This window comes from Peromyscus californicus, unplaced genomic scaffold (assembly GCF_007827085.1).
Source record: "Peromyscus californicus insignis strain IS unplaced genomic scaffold, ASM782708v3 Scaffold_18__1_contigs__length_77618521, whole genome shotgun sequence".
Classification (NCBI taxonomy): domain Eukaryota; kingdom Metazoa; phylum Chordata; class Mammalia; order Rodentia; family Cricetidae; genus Peromyscus; species Peromyscus californicus.
Genome location: NW_026294480.1, coordinates 34,322,137 through 34,342,769, shown reverse-complemented (window position 1 = coordinate 34,342,769; position 20,633 = coordinate 34,322,137). Strand labels below are relative to the sequence as shown.

The 20,633-nt window shown below is 37.2% G+C and overlaps 1 protein-coding gene across 7 annotated transcripts in view; it reads right to left on the bottom strand.

Annotated features, from left to right (window-relative positions):
* Nucleotides 1–20,633, bottom strand: part of Adamts6 (ADAM metallopeptidase with thrombospondin type 1 motif 6) — a 229,766-nt gene that overhangs the window by 58,802 nt on the left and 150,331 nt on the right. For all 7 annotated transcript variants that reach the window (XR_008219495.1, XM_052743224.1, XM_052743225.1 and 4 more), the window contains 3 exons: nt 13,911–14,044; nt 11,880–12,003; nt 10,976–11,056 (listed from right to left, as the gene is read on the bottom strand). Coding sequence is in view for 6 of the 7 variants with exons in the window: in XM_052743224.1 (XP_052599184.1) it covers nt 10,976–11,056; nt 11,880–12,003; nt 13,911–14,044 (339 nt within the window). In the remaining variant the exon portion in view is untranslated. The remainder of the gene's footprint in view (nt 1–10,975; nt 11,057–11,879; nt 12,004–13,910; nt 14,045–20,633) is intronic.

Here is a 20,633-nt window from a genome sequence, read left to right as displayed (position 1 = left end):
GACTGTTCACTTTAAATCAGTGTTTCTCAACCTTCCCAATGCTGCGACCCTCATGTTGTGGTGACCCCCAACCATAAAATTATTCTTGTTACTACTTCATAACCATAATTTTGCTACTGTTATGACTTGTAATGTAAATATCTGATATGCAGGATATCTAATGCATGACTCCCAATGGGTTCATGACCCACAGGTTAAGAACTGTTGTTCTAAATGCTGAATCTTATGTAATATGGACTTCATCTCAATAAGAGACAAGGTTAAAAGAAAAAGGATAAATAAATGCCAGATGGATAAATATTTAAAAATAAATATAGTTAAATCACTCAGTGCCAGAAAAAAGTAAGAGGGGACTTTATTTTCTTGTAACATTAAGGTCTGTGAAATGTGCCTAAGCATGACAAGGATCTCAGAAACTATATTATATACAAAGAATACCTAGCTCAGAGCACTTGCTCAGCATGAACACAACTTTCCATCTGATGCTTCTTTAAAAATCTACGAAGGAAAAGATCTATAGATATGCACACACATATGCATAACTTTTAGAAAGCTGTTAGAGAAAATATGTGGTTTAAACGTGTACATGTCAAAGTGGTGTTTCAGCACCTCTCTACAAATCTCAAAACTAAATTAGTGAGAAAACCATCAGCTTGACTGAGGCAGCAGCAGCAGCACGAAGGTACTAGAGGACCAGGGCGTGCAGTCTGCTCTCTAGGACATTTTGTCCTCCCATCGCCCAGCAAGTAGGTTGGCACTTCCCTGTCGTCAGCTACTGCTGTAAAGATTCACTCACCTCCCCCATGGCTAATCAGACTCTTACAGAAGACTACGTCAGCCTTCTCTCAGTCTGTCTCTCTCTCTTCCCCCAACCCTCAACCCCCCACCCCGGCTCCTCTCTCCTGCCTCTATAAAACAGGGTCTCATGAGGTAATGCAGGCTTACTTTCCACACTCAGTCCTCCTCAAGGTGCTTCAGGCCCAGACTACAGGCGGACCGCACCTATCCAATTTCAACCAGATTGAAGCACTACTTGGTTTTGATTTTCTTTTTGTAATTTTACAATCCCCATTTTCAGGTGTTCCTTCCAGTAGTGTTCTGTTCCTCTCTGCCTCTCTCTGCTTCACACCCCCTCCCCTTTAGCCCCCCCTCCTGCCCTTCCTTTCTATAATATGCACTAGGTTAAAAAACCACATAGGACAAGTATATAAATAGCAAGATGGAAGGCTTAAACCAATGATATTGGCAGCTATGTTAAATACAAATTATCTAAACCAGAAGAAGACAAACCATGGAAAACCATCTAATTTTACATGGAGTTTTATTGAAATGTAGTCATATCCATTCACCTACCTACTTCTATGTCTACCCTCTTATTAGAAAGGCAGAACTGAATAGCTTTGCCAGAGCCTGTATGTCCACAAAGCTGAATATTTTCATTGTCTGGTCCTTTTCAGAAAATGTTTACTAGAAACCCCAATATATATCCAGAGGTTATAGTTTTAAAAGACAGACTGTTAGATACAGTAGTAGAGCAACACCAAGACACATGTAATATATAAAAGGCCTGACTTAAATGGAACTTACCATTAGTACGTGTGTGAGCATGTGATTGCCAGCACAGGTATGCCATGGCACATGATGGGGAGGGGGGGCGCGGTCACAGGGCAACTTTTAGGAGATGGTTCTCTCTTTACATTGTGGGATCCAGGGACTGAACTCAAGCTGTCAGGCTCACATGGCAAGTGCTGTTGTATACTGAACCATCTCACCAGCCACATTTTAAAGTTTTCAATTATTTTAATTTAGTAGTGTGTGTGAGAGAGAGAGTGTGTGCACAAGAGCTATGGAAAAGCATAATTTTAAATATAGAGGTACCTACATATAGAAAATGATGGGGAAAAAGATTTACCACATGACATGAAAGTTTAAAGGGTAGACAGATACAAGTCTGGAGATGGGGCAGGAAGATGGGAGAGAGGATAGAGTATTGAGGGAACAACCAAAACTAAGTTTGTTTGAGAATACCATGAGGAAGCATGTTATACTAATTTGTATACTGATTTTAAATAATAAAATAATGCCTGCTCACATCATGAACCCATCCTGAGATCAGAGATGACATGCTACACTTGGCAGCTGATCCACATCTATCCAATTGCATGCATTGACCAATCAATCATGAAACCAGAGACCACAAGTCACCTAGCAAAGCCAGGTTCACCTCAGCGATTTCACCCACTAATTAGCCCCAATTGTCTCTATAAATGAACTTCATGTGGCCCTTAGCTTAGCCAAGAGCAGCTATGCAGAGGGAACACCAAACCACTCACTTAGCTCAACACAACTGTGTGAGAAACATATTCTTAAAGGTAGGAACCCATTTTCATTTCCAGGCATCAGGCCAGAGCCAGATCAGGAGTAGGATCCAGAGCCAAACTCAGACACGAGTCCAGAGCAGTCCTCAGAAATAGAGATGCAGGAAAAACACTGCCTTTTGCAGAGGAATTCCTAGCAGCAAGACTGTCTTCTAGGAACCAGAAAAGAAACATGAGAGACACCTGATAGTAGAACACAGCAACCAGGGAATTTATTCCTAGGTAGTGTCTATATTTCAGTCAGTATTCATCTCAGGGGAGGACTGGGGGTTGAGCAGGAAATGACACTCCAACCACACTACAATCCTATGACACTGCAAACACTCCCAGTGAAAGAAAGGTGACCAATACCAAACAAACAAACAAGTAAACAAACTCCCCAAATCCAACTCCTGATATGCAAATCTCAACACAAGAACACAAATAATATGAAAAACAAAGATAACTTGTCTCCTCCAAAAACTATCAATCCAGATAATGGCCCCAAATGAGAAATATCTACATAAAATTCCAGAAAAAAATTCAAAAGAATGACTATAAACATGCTCAAAGAAATGAATGAGAATATGAGTAAACAGTTGAATGAAGAAAAAAAGCCGACATACAATATAAAAATGGAAGGTAAAATATAGATGAAAAACCAAATTGAAATGTTAGAGGTGAAAAAAAATCAGTGGATCAAATAAAGAGTTCAGTGTAAAGCTTCACCAATAAAGAGAACAGAACACGGGGGAAACAGGCTAGAAGAGCTGATGACAAAGTGGAGGAATGGGTACATTCAGTCAAGAGCATGGATACTTTTAAAAAAATGTATGAGCCGGGCGGTGGTGGCGCACACCTTTAATCCCAGCACTCGGGAGGCAGAGCCAGGCGGATCTCTGTGAGTTCGAGGCCAGCCTGGTCTCCAAAGCGAGTTCCAGGAAAGGCGCAAAGCTACACAGAGAAACCCTGTCTCGAAAAAAACCAAAAAAAAAAAAAAATGTATGAATGGAAAGTGCAAAGATCTTTGTGATATTATAAGAACACTAAATCTTTGAAGTAGGGACATGGAAGGAGAACTACATATCAAAGACATGAAAATATTTTCAACACAATCATAGCAGAGTATTTCCCACATCTAGGAAAAAAGAAGTCCATCTAGATGTAAGAAGCATGCAGAAGACCAAAGAGCTGCAGAAAAGAAACTCCTCACACACACCATGCCATCGTCAAACACTAAATACCTAGAAAAATGAAAGTGTATTGAAAGCTGCAAGAGAGAAACACCAAGGTACATATAAATGAAGGTCTACCAAAACAGCTGAGTTTTTAGTGGAAGCTTTGAAAAGTAAGAAGGGCTTGGAATTGTGTATTTCAAATTTGGAAAGATTACAGCTGTTAAACCAGATTGTGATACTTGGCAAAACTATATGTCATGCTGTGGGGAGAAAGAAACATTCCATGATAAAAGCAGGCTACAGGAGTTTATGACCACTAAGCCACCCAACAGAAGATACTGGAAGTAATTCTTTAGACTGAAAAGAATGAGAAGCATGTCAAAGAGGCTAAGGGGTGGAGGAGTAAATGGTGCTAGAACAGCAGTTAAGCAAATGAGGAATAAGAAAAGACCAAACATACAACATCAACAGAATGGCAGGAATTAATATACATCTTTCAATAACAGTGCACACTAATGGTCTTAATTTCCCAATCAAAAGACAGAAAACAAAAGATTGGATAAAAAAAGGAACCATCTATTTTGTGCCTGTAAGAAACACACCCACCATCAAAGACAGATACTAGTTTAGGGTGAAAGAATGGAAAAAATATTGCAAACAGATTAAAATTAGGAAATAGCAGGTATCACTATTCTAATCTGACAGAATCAACCTCAAACCAAAAGTAATCTAAAGAGAATAAGAAGATCCCTTCATTCAGACTGCATCAGTTACTTGTCTTGGTATGGTCATAAAGTATCTGGTAGGAAGGAACTTTAAAGGAGGGTTTATCTTGGCTCACAGTTCTAGTGAACAGTGCATCATGAAAGAGAAACCACGTGGTAGGATCACGAGATGTCTGGAAACACAGCATCCTCAGTTAGGAAGCAGACATGACTGAGGGTACATGACTGCTCAGCTGGCTTTCATTTTTTACTCAGTCAAGGATTCCAGCCCATGCAATGGTACTGCCCACATTTACAGTAGTTCTTCCCATCTCAATTAATCTAATCAAGATAATCCCTCATGGGACTTGCTAGAGGCTAATCTAAGGAAGATAATCATTCATGAGTGTGTCCAGTGGCTTTTCTCCTAGATGGTTATAGATCCTGTCAAACTAATCAATAAACCATCACAGGGATCAATCCAATAAGAAGACATTACAATTCTAAACATATATAAATTGAACATAGGTAAACTTAATTTCATGAAACACAAACCACTAGATGTAAAGACACAAATTAACCCAGTCACAATAGTAGTGCAGCGACTTTTATATCCCACTCTCACCAACTAATAGACCATCTCAGTGCCACCAGATAGAGAAATAATAGGATTAAATGATATCTTAAAAAAATAATCTCAAAAAACATCTATAGATATTCCATTCAAAAACTGTATGATATACATTCTCAGCAGCCCACAGAACCTTTCTCTAAAATAGATCATATATTACACACAAAATAGTTGTAGTAAATATAGAACACTTGAAATAATTCACCAAGTGAGTAATTCATTTTATTCTATTTGATCACAGTGGATTAAGGCTACAAATCAACAGTAAGAATTATGGAACAAAAATAAACTTATGGTGATCAAACAACACAGTATTGGGCAATGAATGGATCATTGAAAAAATCAAGAAGAAACAGCAACAAACATATCTCTGGAATCAAATGATAATGAAGACACAACATACCAAAAACTTTGGGATACAATGAAAATAGTACAAAGAGGGAAGCTTGGAGTTCTAAGTGTCTACACTAAGAAATCAGAGAGATCTCAAATAAAAAAGCTCCATAATACACCTTTGGACCTTGGAAAAGTGAGAACAAGCCAAACTCCAAATCAGTAGATTGAAAGACATAATTAACTGAAGGGCAGAAGTGAATGAAGTAGATTCTTACAACAACTACTTAAACAAGAAGGCGGAGAATACAAATACAGAAGACTGGACAAAGCCATTCAACTGTTGTAATCTAGTTGACTAAATTTATGGAATACTAAACTCAGTAACACTACAGCATACATTCTGCTCAAGTGCACATGTGATGAGCCACAAAAGCACCTCAATGATAAATAGACACACATACACACACACACACACACACACACACACACACACACACACACACACACACACACAATCCACCTCAAAAAATATCTAGGACATGCTGTCTATATATATAGGACTTAACTAGAAATCAATAATGAAACATATCTGGAAAGGCTGTAGATATTTAGAAAATGAGTAATTTCTGTATAAAGATAAGTAACATTTAAAAACAAGTGATAATGACAATATGGCATTTAAAATAATGATAACATGCAATTTAAAAAGTTAGAGAAATTTAAAGTGAAAAACATTCATTTTATAGTAGAAAAAACAACAATCTACATTTTTATATTGAGGAGCTACAGAAAATAACAAATTAAAACAAAGTAACTAAAAATGGCATTAATAAACAGAAGAGTAAGAATGGTGGTCATGGAAAATAGACAAAAACATTTAAGCCATAATCTTGATCTTTGAAAAGATCAATAAAATGAATAAACCCTTCACTAGAGTGATCAAGAAAAAGAAATAAAAGATACAAGTTAGTAGTCTAGAGAATGAAAAGAATGATGCCTATTTGTTTACAGACATCTAAAGAATAATAAAGCAATATTATATATAATATTATGTCAATAAGTTGGAAAACTTTATAATTACAGAAACACATTTTCTCAATAAAAACTTCCCATAAAGAAAACTGAAGCCCAACGAGTTTTACAGTTGAAGCCTATCCAACATTAAACATAATATCCATTTCCCCTACGTTCACTGAGGAAAACAGACAGGAAAGAAGTGTTTCTCAACTCATTTTATAGAGTCAGCTTTATATCAATAAAGGTATGACAAGAAAAGATAAGAGACTAATATTCCTTATGAACATGGGTTTAAATATCCTCAAAAATATTAAAAAATCAGTTCCATTGATATAATTAGGATGATACATTATGATAAAGTGATATTTTTATTCCAAGAATACTAGATAGATTTAAAATCCCAAATCAACCAATGTCTTTATTACATTAATAGTAGATAAACCCCATACAATCATATCAATAGATTCAGAGAACTTCAATACCCATAGATGACTAAAATCCTCAGAACAAAGTACCCTTAACTTGATAAAGCGCCATCTACATAAACTCCTAGCTAACATTATATTTACTGGTTAAAAACTGAACATTTTCTCTTAAGATTGGATTAATAAAGGGATATTGGGCATCCTCATTTCTATGTAGCTTTGTACCACATGGAAAAGACTAATAGTAATAAAGATTGTAAATAAAAAGGGAAACTGTCTTTGTTCAAGGTTGACATGGTGATCTATGTAAAAAACAACAACAACAAAACCATAAAAAACCCAGAACATAAAAGCTCTACTAAAAGCAGCAAATAATTGTAATTAGGTCTCAAAACAGAAGGGATGTATAAAAAAAAAAAAACCTAGTTGGGGGCTGGAAAGATACAGTTAAGGGCTAATGCCACTCTTACAGAGAACCTAAGCTCACTTCCTATCATCTGTGTATGCTGGCTCACAACTGTCTGTAACTCTAGCTTCAGAGGAACTGAAGCTACTCACATGCACATACCTACACACAGATACACACACACATATACATAACTAAAAATAGTAAGAATTTATCTTAAAAATTGAGTTACATAATGATAATAATTTAAATTGGAAAATAAAATTGAAAATATGAATATCATTTGTAACATCATTGCAAAGAAGAAAATCAAGAGGTGGGATGTAGGTCACGGGTAGAGCACTTGCCCAGCATGTACAAGGCCCTAGATTTGATTCTACCTCTGATCTCTCAGAAGAGAATAGTAATAAATGTCATAAAACATGTACAAAACCTATGCACTAAAATATCAAAGAAAGTAATCTAAAGAAGACTAAAACAAACATAGAGGTGTATCTCATAGGTACTGATAAAATATATTTAAGATATTAACTCTATACAACTGAGGTAGAAAAACAAAATAATTTTGAAAAAGTGGCACATATTTGAGATTTAATGCCTGTGGCTTTCAGTCCTGAGGGAAAGTCTCCTCTATCCTCTATCATGCCTTTGGTTTAAGGATAGACACACAGATCAAAAGTCAGGAAGAGAAACAGCCAACAACAGACCTGTGTGTTCAGTTGACATGTAACAAAGGCATCACCATAATCCAACAGAGGAGATGGCATGCTTTCCAACACATGGTGCTATAGAAGTTCAGTATCTATATGGGGAAGATGGCATCTCAAGCCTTCCTTTACTCCTTCTATACAAACTAATTGAAATGGGCTATGTGTTTCATGCAAAAGTGAAAACTATTCTTTATTTTGTTCTTGCTTTTTGGTGATGGGGATTCAGCTGAGGGCCCTGTGCATGGTAAGCATCCACTCTAACTCTGAGCTACACCCACAGTCCCTTAAAGCTATCACTTCTTGTTCAGACTACAGCAGCATATACTACAACCACTTCTTGAAGAATATTGAAGAGAATGTTTACAACCTTACCAAACACAATTCTAAGATAGGACATGAATGGAAATCGTAAGAGTTTAATAAATTAGCTCTCAACAAAAATTAAAATATATTACCTAAAAAGAATAAGCAAAACACACACTAGGAGAAAATATTCATACAACATATATCTGAAAGATTTCCATCCAGAGTATATGCAGAACACCTAATTCAAGCACATTTTTACCTGAGGTAAGAGGATCACAAATTCAATCCAGTTTAGGCTACACAGCAATGTTCATATTAACCTGGGCTACACAGCAAGACCCTGACGCCCCCACCCCCAAACAAAACAAAATAAAAACAAAGGGTAAAAGTAGCTAATATACTTGTTAGATACTTCATGAAAGAAGGTATCTAGCCTAGTGTGATGGTTCATGCTTTTAATCTCAGCACCTGGGAGGCAGAAGCAGGTGGGTCTCTGAGTTCTAGGCCAGTCTGGTCTACATAGTGAGTTATGAACAGCTAGGACTACAGGGTGAGACCTCCCAAAACAAAGCGAAACAAATGATTTCCATATGGGTAAAGACTATCTCATCAAGTATTGATAAGAACATGAAGAACTGGAATTCTTTGGAATGACATGCATCCATTTTAGAATACGAGCATACATTTCTCTTTTTTTTCCCCTGGGTATATTAGTGTAAAACTGAAAAGTTGAGGAATTTAAGGTTTACAATGTGATGACCTGACATACACTGTGAAATGACCACTGCCTAGTTAGTATTTTTGAGTGTGGTGAGATGACTGTGTGTTCTCGTAGGGAATTTCAAGCATACAATTGTTGTGTAGAAGTTTCCTGAAATTGAAACTTTCCAGAAGGAAACTTCTCACAACAGGATGTTTATAGGAAGGTAAAGCAATAAGATGTTCTAAAGGGAGAGAAATACTCTGGGAAGCTCTTTAAATCAGGAAGTAAACACCCCAGTAGCTTCAAAAGTCCCTGAAACTGAGCAGTCCTCCTTCCTCAAGTCCACATAAACTGTAAGCCTGCTGAGTTGCTCTCAGATGAGCCAAGGCATAAAGAAGACTCAGGCTAGCTGCCTGGAAGAGGCAGAGACCAGCCAATCATCCTAAAAATAGCAGAGACTACCAGACTTCCTAGAAGAAATAAGACCAACTGAGCCACTGGAAAAGGACACTGTCCAAGCTATTGAGCTGCCTGTAGGCTGTACAGTGTGCTCTGGGTTCCCAGCTTTTGTGAACTGCCATCCATGCTGGGATGGGCTCACCCCTATTCCTATAAGTAACCCTGATGAAACTGGTCACCAAGTTGGGCTTTGGTAGTGTCCGTCTTTGGCCTGTCTTCTGTTTCCTACCTGTAGAGTGGATGTTTGTTCACACCTTCCCAGGGACAGTGTCACACAACAGTACATTCTTATTAGACACAGTATGTTATAGTTCTAGGATTTATTCATCATATAACTGACTTTATATTGTTGACCAACATTCTCCATCTCTCCGTCTGTTACTCTCCTTCCAAGACCCACTGTAATCAGCCACGTTTTCAATGAGATTTTTAGAGTGTACATATAAATGATGTCATGTGCTATCTAGGTCTATGTCTGGTTTATGTCATTTTGCAAAATGTCTTTTGGGTTTGTTCATGTCACAGGAGGATTTCCTTGCTTTATCTTTCTTTTTTTCCAATTTTTAAAATTAAAATATAATTACATAATTCCCCCCACACTTCCTTTCAACCCCTCCCATGTCCCCCACTTCCTCTCAAATTCATAGACTCTTATTATTTAATTATTATTATTGTTACATATATATATATGTATACACAAATAAATATATAAATGCAACTTGCTGAGTCTGTTTAGCGTTGCTTTATGTATATATTTTAGGGCTGACCACTTGGGATTAGATGATCATTTAGTGTACCCATCTATGGGAAAGATGAATTCTCCCTCTCTTAGCAGCTTTTAATTGCTTGTAGCTCTTAATCTAAGAGTAAGGCCTTGGTGATTTCTTCCACCTGTGTTGGCATGTCATTGTTCAAGTCTTGCTTAAGCAGCCATATTGTCCTTTTCCATTTTTAATTATGTATATATGTGTGTTATGTATGGGTCTTTGAATGGAGTGCAGTACCCCCAGACCCAAGAAGAAGGTGTCTGATCCCCAACCCAGGTGCTGAGACCGGGAAGGCTGGGGGGGGGGAGGGGGAGGACAAAGGAATCCGTAGCTGATATGTAAAATCAAATTAAATTATAAATAGATAAATAAATAAATAAAACAAAGGGAGGTAGCTCAAGTGTTAAAAGCATGTACTACTTTTGCAGAGGAACTGGGTTCAGATCTCAGGCTGTTTTAGATAATTCTGTAATGAACATGGAGTGTAGTTATATCTTTGAGATAATGACATGTACCTGCACACACACACAGAAGCTTTATTTGTAATAGTAAAAGACTATCAATACGTCTCAAATATCCATCAACAATTGAACAAATATATTAACATTACTATAACATGCATATAAATACATGTATACCACACATATATGAAAAGTAAAAATTAAATTAAAATTAGATCAATGTTTGTCTGAGACCAAGGTTAGGACTAATAGAATTAACCTCTAAAGAGGCGTGAAAGGAATTTAACTGCAAAAAGGAATGAATTTTAGAACCATGGAAATGTTTTCTACTTTGGTTGTAGCATTTATATGATCATTAATAATATTCAAATGATATAGTTATCATTATGTATTATACTCAATGCAAGCTATACTTCAATAAGCTTGTATGTATATGGACGCGTCTTGAAACATCTTTTTTTCAGTATTAGGTCTTTCACATCATTCATTAAAAACAAATTAGCAAAATAACTTACCAATGTAATTTTTTGACATGGAAACTTCTCGTACTTCAATATGAACAGAACCTCTTGGTATCTGCACCACTTCCATATAACCTGGAATACAGAAGATTGCCCGCAATAAGCAGCCAACTAAAAATGAGTGCTTAGCAGTCACCTAATATTCGCAATGGGGTTTATTCCTTCATTTCTTCTTTGACTTTGTACTTCATAATTGAAAAATAAGAACAAATTTCCAGTGGGTCTATGAAGCGAAAAAATGTTTGATTGGGGGATGGGAGGGCGCTTGAGATAGACTATGACCATGTAGTCCTTGGCTGGCCTGGAACTCACTATGTTAGACCAGGCTGGCCATGAACTCATAGACATCTGCCTGCATCTGCCTACTTGTTTTTTCCTACAATCATCTCAAGGTATTTTACAACCTTAACATGTGTAGTATTGTTCCACCTTTCTTTTCTCAACATGCTCTCCTCACACCAGTGCTCTGTGGGTTATCACAGTTTAAAGAAACATGGCAAGTTGGAAGTGGTAGTGTCACCTACAGTCATAGCTACCCAATGAGGCTGAGAGAAAAGGATCACTAATGCCTGGGAATTCAAAGCCAGATAGGGTAATTTAAGTGAGATCCTATGTTAAAGAAAAATGTAGGGCTGGAGGTGTAGTTTGCCTAGCATGGTCAAAAGCTTATTTTCAGTCCTCAACAAACCCTCCTCACAGAAAGGCTAACTGAAGTAAATTAACATTCTTTAAAATATCTTCATGAAACCACATTTAACATGTAAGAGACTGAAAGAACCACCGTCTGGGGAAAAGACACTGCTGGCCTACATCAAGGAAGTTTTCAGTAGGTAGGAAAGGCAAAGCAAGAGTCTTTACTACTGCAGGTCACCAGAGGAAGAGTTCTCTCCATACTCACCTCCTCTGGGCAATGAGTCATTGAAGAAGCCTTCAATGGCATCACAGGTACTTCCGTCCCCACCACAGACTCGGCACCTATCTTCCCTAGCATCAGATCCCAAAATATTATCACAACCTACATGCTGAAAACAGAGAATATTCAGTGGGTCAAAAAGGGAGGTTCTTGGAACCATAGCTAATCAAATACATAGAACTTAGTTATTTACTTGTATTTCCAGTAAAGGAAATCAAAATAAGAAATATTTTCCCATTTAATGTCATTCTCTAGTAAGTACAGCTAATATTTCTAAATGCCTAAACAAAAAAGAAAATTGATTTCCTAGATACATGACTATTTCTAACCTCGATTTCTCTTTGATTGATAGATACTTGTTCTAATCCTTTAAAATATTATAATTTATTAGTAATGGACTCTTTCTTTCACCTCTAGTCTAGAAATTAAAGAACTAGGAAAGATGATTCATGGTCCTCTATAGGACTACAACAGAGGGGCCCCCTGAGCTCATCCTCTGCAGGGATATAATAGAGGGTCCCATGAGCTCATCCTCTGCAGGGATGTAATAAAGGGTCCCACTGAGTTCATCCCCTGCAGGGTTATAATAGAGGGTCCCATGAGCTCATCCCCTGCAGGGTTATAATAGAGGGTCCCATGAGCTCATCCTCTGCAGGGATATAAGAGAGAGGGTCCCATGAGCTCATCCTCTGCAGAGATATAATAGAGGGTCCCACTGAACCCTACTGTCTGTCCTTCCTAAACCATGGCTTCGTTCAGGTAATTGTTAGTGCTAGATGCTAATTATGAAGTTAATACCTGAGTAAATTTTTAAAAAATGAATACATGTTTCTTGTTTGGGAATCAAATTGGCATAAACACAAAGGAGATGTAAGCATGCAATTTAAGAAGCTAAAATTTCACCTTTTAATTTTGTGTTTAATTACAAAAATAAGGACTTTTAACATATATGGCATATATTTTGGTACCTGAATTTGTATAGCTGTAATTTAGCCATAGATACAAAATACAATTTTTAAATAAAACTGTAATTATATCTTATTATCTAAAAAACTGTTATAAAATGTGTTTTACTTTAAGAAGATAAGATACCTATACAAATACACACAAGTATACACAAATCTCTCTTTTTCTCTTTACATGCACACATACACACTTACACAAACACAAAGCACGCACACAGACACACACACACACACACACACACACACACACACACACACGCGCGCGCATTAACTGGATCATCGGATCTAGAGGCAGGTTATCGAAAGGAACTTGGAGATTTTGAAGCTAAGCAAAACACTGGTTTTATCTCCTCTTTCTCAGTTTGCATCACTTAACAATGTGCTTCTCTTCAGAGTAAAACAAGCAAAACAAGTTATGAGAACAGTGGTTTTGTGGCTTTTCTTATTACGATAAGATCCATGAATGTGATCCTCTCCTTTCCAAGTCATCTGGTTGATGCTAAAGTAAATGCTTTAATAAGACTGACTGTGTAACGAAAACCATCATAACGCCTCAAACGGAGATAAAGTAGGTGGAACATAGCTATTTCACACTTTGAGAAAAAAATTACACTATGAAATATATAAAGTCTTCCAGTAAGAACATATGGTAGCCACATGAAGAAGAGTTGAATTCCTATTCCCTCTCTTTTTCTATTATTTTACATATAAGCCAAACAGGAGGATAATGTAAATGAAAGACAAAAAAATGTATACCCTTGGCAATTATTATAAATATCATTAAAATTCCAGAAGAAATCACCTTTTGCATGGTTTTGTAATATGAATGGGTCATTCTGGTGTGTTTGTGTTTGTGTGTGTGTGTGTGTGTGTGTGTGTGTGTGTGTGTGTGTGTGTGTGCATGCACACTGTACTGTTGCTCTTCACTGTCATTGAATTTATCTAAAATGTAGTTTTAAAAAATTGAACATAGAAATCAACACAAGTTACTATCTGAGAATAAGACAAAGTTCTTAAAGACCCCAGCCAAGAGAAGTCAAATCTGAGGCACCTTGCATTCTCCATTGATACAGATATCCAGGGAGTCAGCATTGCACTGGGTTCCATCTATGACTGCAGGGGCCCGCTCAGTGTAGAAATTGTAACCTTCAGCCAGGCAGTTTAAAGCGCAAGGTTTTACCCCACCTAGACAAATAAAACATAAGTGAAAAAAGTAGAGTGGTTCTCCTAAGAAAGAGGGATTCAATGTTTTTGTTTATTTTATTTATTTATTTTTGGTTTTTCAAGACAGGGTTTCTCTGTGTAACAACCCTGGCTGTCCTGGAACTTGTTTTGTAGACCAAGCTGGCCTTGAACTTATAGATCTACCTGCCTCCTGAGTGCTGGGATCAAAGGCATGGGTCATCACACCTGGCTTCAATGTTATTCTTATCAATTGACAATTCATGTATACACCATCCCAGAGTGTACACTTCAGTGTATAGACTTCTATCTTTTTAAAAACTTTGTGTTTATTGTTATTGCATCCATAACGGAATGGAAAGGGGTACCTGCTGAGCAGCCTTGTGCTTGAAGCCTTTCAAAAGCACCTACTACATATTACAATTGATCTTGGGTCAAATGAATCATAGTGGAAGTCACCGAACAGTTCTTGTTAAAGTATAAAAGGGAAGTGTTTTAAAAATGAGCTAAGGAAACACAATTTTAGGAGATATGAACAATAACTTTTAGAACAAATAAGAATTCTGGTATATACTCTGTTAAATCCCCAAAACTCTGCTGTGTCAATCAATCAGGAATGGAATACACACTATTAAAACAAAACTAAATCTGTCCATGTCTGAAAAACATCATACTCAAAGGGGCTGGAGAATAGTTTCATATGAGATCAGCAAATCAATGATAGAGTTAACAATGGCATTATTTTTATGCAATTTTTATTAGGTTAATAAAAGAAGAGAACGTGAAATATAATATTTTAGTTATTGAAATAATATATAGTATATTTTATGAAAAACATAATAATGGCCATTTTAATGTCTTAGAAATGTGTGTATGTGTATGCGTACTTGTGTGTGGGTGCACATGTGCCACAGTGTGTAAGCGCGCCTGTGTGTGTGTGTGTGTGTGTGTGTGTGTGTGTGTGTGTGTACAAAGGACAACCCATGGGAGTCATTTCTCTCTTTTTACCATGTGGGTCCCAGGAATCAATCTCAGGTCATCTGGCTTGGAAATTGAGTTATCTTGATGACACAGATATGTTTATTTTTATGGTTAATGTGTTAAACAAAGATCAGCAATTCATGTATCATGATTTTATAGAAAAAAACAGATACAAATGTAGTCTTACTGGAATGGAAAGAGCACATGTATAAACTATATAAATAAGTGATTACTGATTAAGTTTATGAGTTAAAGTGTTTTCTTTATAGCTTTATTTCATAAGGTTTAAAAAACTGGTTTTATTCTAGTTAGGCTGACAAAAATTCTCTTTGAAGTAACAAACTAAAATTATATGCCTGGATTTCAATAAAGTTCTTAGAAACAAGGTTTCCAAAGGGTGAAAGTAGGTAAAAGAAGAAAGCCAAGTGCATGCTGGCTTCAATAACAAATTAGAGCACATCCCCTAATGAGGTCACTGTTATGATAAGGATGTCCCAATGTTGTTAGATTTTTTTTTAAAGCCAAGATGAAAGCACAGATTCTATTCCATTTAAACGCTTCTGGTTTTTTGGAGGCCAACAAACTGCTCTCTATAGGATGGTTGGTACCTGAAGATGATGGAGAAGCAGCAGCCTCTGGATTGTGCAATGGATGAGAACAGTCAAGGAAAAAAAGAAGAGATAATCTCTGTCTCGAAGATAGAATAATTAGAAGAGCACTAGAAATCACAGAGGGAGGCTAAGTCAGCTGAAAGTGAGGAGAAACAGATGGGCAATGCGGGGTGGGGCTGGAGGTGGGGATGAGGAATAGCAAACCACCCTATCCTAAGTAGGAAAAGCAGAAGCAGAAACCTCAACCCAAGGTGGTTTGGTTTCTTCTCTATTAGTCATATTGGGGATTATTCACTAAAATTATCACCAAATAAACCCAGAGCTATCCAAACAGATAGGCAAATTGCAACATAGGAACGGAAGAAATATGAGCAAGCATGGTGACAGGACAGCTCTAGGAGATCACAAACTCTCAATTACTAAACCTAAAGGTTCTGAAATATAGAAAGGCCAATTTAAAAAAGTCAAAAATACTTCTAAAAGTAATAAATGACTTCAAGAAAACAAGCAAGCAGAAGAGTAAAGAAAATCAATTCAAGATGTAAGAATGTTAGCAGTACAGAAGAGAGATCCACAACATGGATGAGAAACACAGGAAGGAAACTGAGATCACGAAAAAAAAAAGTCAAACAAATGCTAGAAATGAAAAACTCATCAACCAAATAACATAGTGGAAAGCATCACCAGTAGACTAGACCAAGAGGAGAAAGAATATCAGAGGTGGAAGGCAAGGCTGAGGCAATGCAATACTCCAATAGCAAGAAAGAAAGAAAGAAAGAAAGAAAGAAAGAAAGAAAGAAAGAAAGAAAGAGAGAGAGAGAGAGAGAGAGAGAGAGAGGGAGGGAGGGAGGGAGGGAGGGAGGGAGGGAGGGAGGGAGGGAGGGAGGAAGGAAGGAAGGAAGAAAGGAAGGAAGGAAGGAAGGAAGAAAGGAAGGAAGGAAGAAAGGAAGGAAGGAAGAAAGAGAGGGGGAGGGAGGGATGGAAAGAGAGAGAGAGAGAGAGAGAGAGAGAGAGAGGAAGGAAGGAAGGAAGGAAGGAAGGAAGGAAAGAAGGAAAGAAAGAAGGAAAGAAGAAAAGAAAAAGCAGTATGTCTATTGCATCTGAAATGTCTATTGCATCTGAAATGTCTATTGCATCTGAAAACTGTGGCACATGATTAAGGGGCCAAACCAAGAACGGATGTGGTTAAGGAGCCAAGATAAAAGCTTAAGTCACAGAAAAGCTAGTCAATGAAGTGATATCTAAAATTTCCTCAGATCTGGGGAAAGAAATGAACATTCACGATCAAGAGTGACTTGGAACACTAGATATGCATCACCAAGGAAGAGTCTCTCCACAACACATTATAGTCAAGATGCTAAAACTATTCAGTAAACTATTAAAAACTGTAAGAAAAAAGCCAACTCAATTGAAAAGGCAAAAAGCATCCAAATAAACAATATCAGACATCTCAGCAGAAACCCTAAAAGCCAGGAAAATTTCAAGCTCTGATATTAATCATTAACCAAAATTACTAATTCTAGCAAGTTGTCTTATAATATCAATATGGAATGAAGATATTTCAGGACAAGCAAAAAATTAAGCCATTTATCACCAAGTCAGGTCTGCAGAAAATAATCAAAAGAAACATGATGCTCAGAGGAGGAAGAAGGATTGCTGTAATCATGAGTAAAGATTAAATTTAATGAGAGAAATAGATTAACAAAGGAGAACTAAGAGGAAGTTAACCATGCAACACTGAGGAAGCCAGCAACCCCCCAATACACATAGGGAACCAAAAAAACAAACAATAGTCAAATTTAGAAAAAAAGTCAGCAATATTACAGGAATTGCTACCCCCTCCTAAAAATAATAATCATAATTCTCCAAATAAAACATGAAGCTTAGCATATTGGATCAACAGTCTATAATGACCTCATAGAACACAGGTAGAAGAGCAAGGGTTGAGGGGATGGAGACAGAGGGGCAGGCAGAAGAGGAGCATGGAGAGGGATGACTAACACTAATTCCCTTAGAAAATGCCATAGGGAAGTGCACTACTGAAAACCTTCCTAAAACATACACATAGTCATACACACAAGAAACTTAGAGGAGTTAGGCTACAGTGAGAAGACAGTGTCTCCCCCAGCCACCAAAGGCCATTGAATGAAAAGCCCAGTGCTAGGTATGGGTTACTTATTTTTTAGTTGTTGGTCAATGGGGTCCCATAGACGCTCCAGAAAGCATTGTAGGCTATTGCTGTTGCTCTTGGTTACCCTATAGAATTTGATGGCAGTATTCTGTTGCTGAAAACACCATAGAGCAGGGAGAAATCAAGCTATTACTGATCTGGAGGCTTCATTTCTATCGACCTGCTTTCATGTTAGAAAGTGCTGTGCATGCTACAAGGGAATAAAAATAAAAACAAAAGTCTTTCTAGGGATGAACCCTGCAAGTTACAATAAGACTGGCTTGGTAAGATATGCTTGCTGATGCAATATGAATATTACGAGAATGAGCAGACCATTTTCTGACTGGACTTAAAGCCTGCACTGAAAGATGGAACCCATGCCTGGAACTGTTAACAGGGCCCCGAGTCTGTTGCTAGCTAGGCCACAGGTCCTAGCGGAGAACCCAGTATTATTATTTAGCCCTCTCAGCCCTCATCAGACAAGCTTGTTTTTGCAGTAGATGGTGATCAATACAGAAATCCACATTTGTTAAAGTGTGAAAAATAAAAGACTGTAGAGTACTCACATCCATATTATATCCCTCTCCCAACGGTTTGGGGATCATTTTGGAAGAGGGAGTGGAAAGATTTTAAGAGCTAGAGCTAGTGGACATTTACTATAATAAAAAAACATTTGCTGTATAATGACTGCACACAAACACAAGCAGCTGTGACCGCTTGCATAAGACCTGCAGCATGGGTTTGGGAAGGCCTCATGAAGTTCTGCCCCTAGCTGTGGTAGAGTATTGGCACCTGATGGCTGATGGAGAAGAGAAAGTCCTTTTTCTTCAGGTAGCCAGCTACACTCCAACAGATGGTCCCACGCTCACACACATACAGGCAGCACTAAGGTGACTCAGTGAGTTAAAAAAAAAAAAAAGAGCAAGAAAAGAGAACAAGAAGTTGGGAGAGAAAAACAGTAGTGTGGCTGATAATGGGGAAAGTGTAGGGGAGGGAAAATGGAGGTGGATTTGATCAAAATTCATTACATATATGTATTGTGAAATTCTCAAACAATAAAAAAGAAACAAGCCAGGCATAGTGGAGCACGCCTTTAATCCTAGCGCTTAGGAGGCAGAGGCAGGTGAATCTCTTGAGTTCAAGACCAGCCTGGTGTACATAGTGAGTTCTAGGACAGTCAGAGCTATATAGTGAGACTCTGTCTCAAAAATACAAAACAAAATAAAAAATAAACATATCTTACTGGCAAAAACATAAACAGTAAAACAATCAAGCCACTGGAAGCACAAGTGAGAGGGGCTGTATTTCCATCTGATAGAGTGACTGAAAACTTTACAACGATCACTACCTATCTTTGTTAAGGGAAACAACACATTCAGCTGCTGTAAAAACCATAAATACATAGATAGGCACTAAACATTGTTGTACCCAATGTTTATAATGTACCCAATTTCATAAACTTTACACTAAATGGCCAGTTAAGTCCAAATATAGTAATAATTGAGTAACTTCTCAATAAATCAACCAGATTACCCCAAAATTCACAGAAACTTGATAGTTACATTGATCAAATGGACTTAACAAGTATCTACAGAATATTGTACCTAAATGTCCTCTAAATTGGATCACATTTTAGGTAATAAAATAAAAACAAAACAAAACCATATAATATCTTGCATTTTATCAGATCATAGCAGAATGAGACTAAATGTCAATATCAAGAGAAATTATAGACAATATACAAATACACAGAGTGATCAGCAAGTCATTTGAGAAAATAAGGAAGGAAATTAAAAAATTTGTAGAATAAAAGGCAAAATGAGAACACAATGTATAAGAATCTTTGAAATGCAAAAAAAGATAATTCTAAGAAGAAGGCTTTTAGCTGACTCCCTTAGAAACTGCATCGATGAACTACTTGAGATTTTATCTTTAGACCTTCCTACAAGTGGCCATGGGCACCCCTAAAACTCTACAAGCCTCCTCCCTACTTCTCAAGGCCAGCAGCCTAAATGTGATTCCACAGACAACAGATGCAAATTCCACAGACATCTGTCCCAACGTTGAAGAAATAGAGAGAATGCACACCATTTGAGCATTTTCGGGCTATTACCCCAGGGGAGAAAAGTAGGAGGCTCTCAGTACCTGGGTTGTTTTGTGCACTCAGAGAGGGCATACAATCTAAATAATCCCTTTCTAAGAGAGAACAATTAGTGTGTAGTTAGCCCACTTATAGTAAGCATCTAAGAGAGGCTAGAATCCCTAGCTGAGCTGATGGGTGAAGATATTTATTTAGCTATCTAAAAGCCAATCAGTAGAGATTTTAGGAGACCTTTAGTTGTGAGGACATCAACATGAAGACTTCATGTATGATAAAAATCAAGAAATATGACACTACTAATAGAACACATAATACTCCAGCAAAGAACTCCAACAAAATGGAGATTTGTGAATAGTTTAACAGAGAAATTAAAATAATGGTTTGGGCTGAGATTATAGGTCAGTGACAGAGTATATGAGCTTAGCAAGCTTGAGTCCCAGGGATCAATCTCCTATACATATAGAGAAGCAAAAATTACGTACAACATAAACACCACACATAGAGAAGTTTAAGGAAGCTAGAGCATAGATGAACAACTATTTGAAATCAGAAAAATAATATATGAGCAAAATGAGTTCAATTGAGATAGACACAGAACAGAAATCTTGAAGCTGAAGAATATAATACATAAAGTGGAAAATGTATATGAAAGCAGTAACAGTTGATTCAATGAAGTGAAATGAAGAATCCATGACTCAGAATAAGGTCATTTGGAAAAAATAAGGAAAT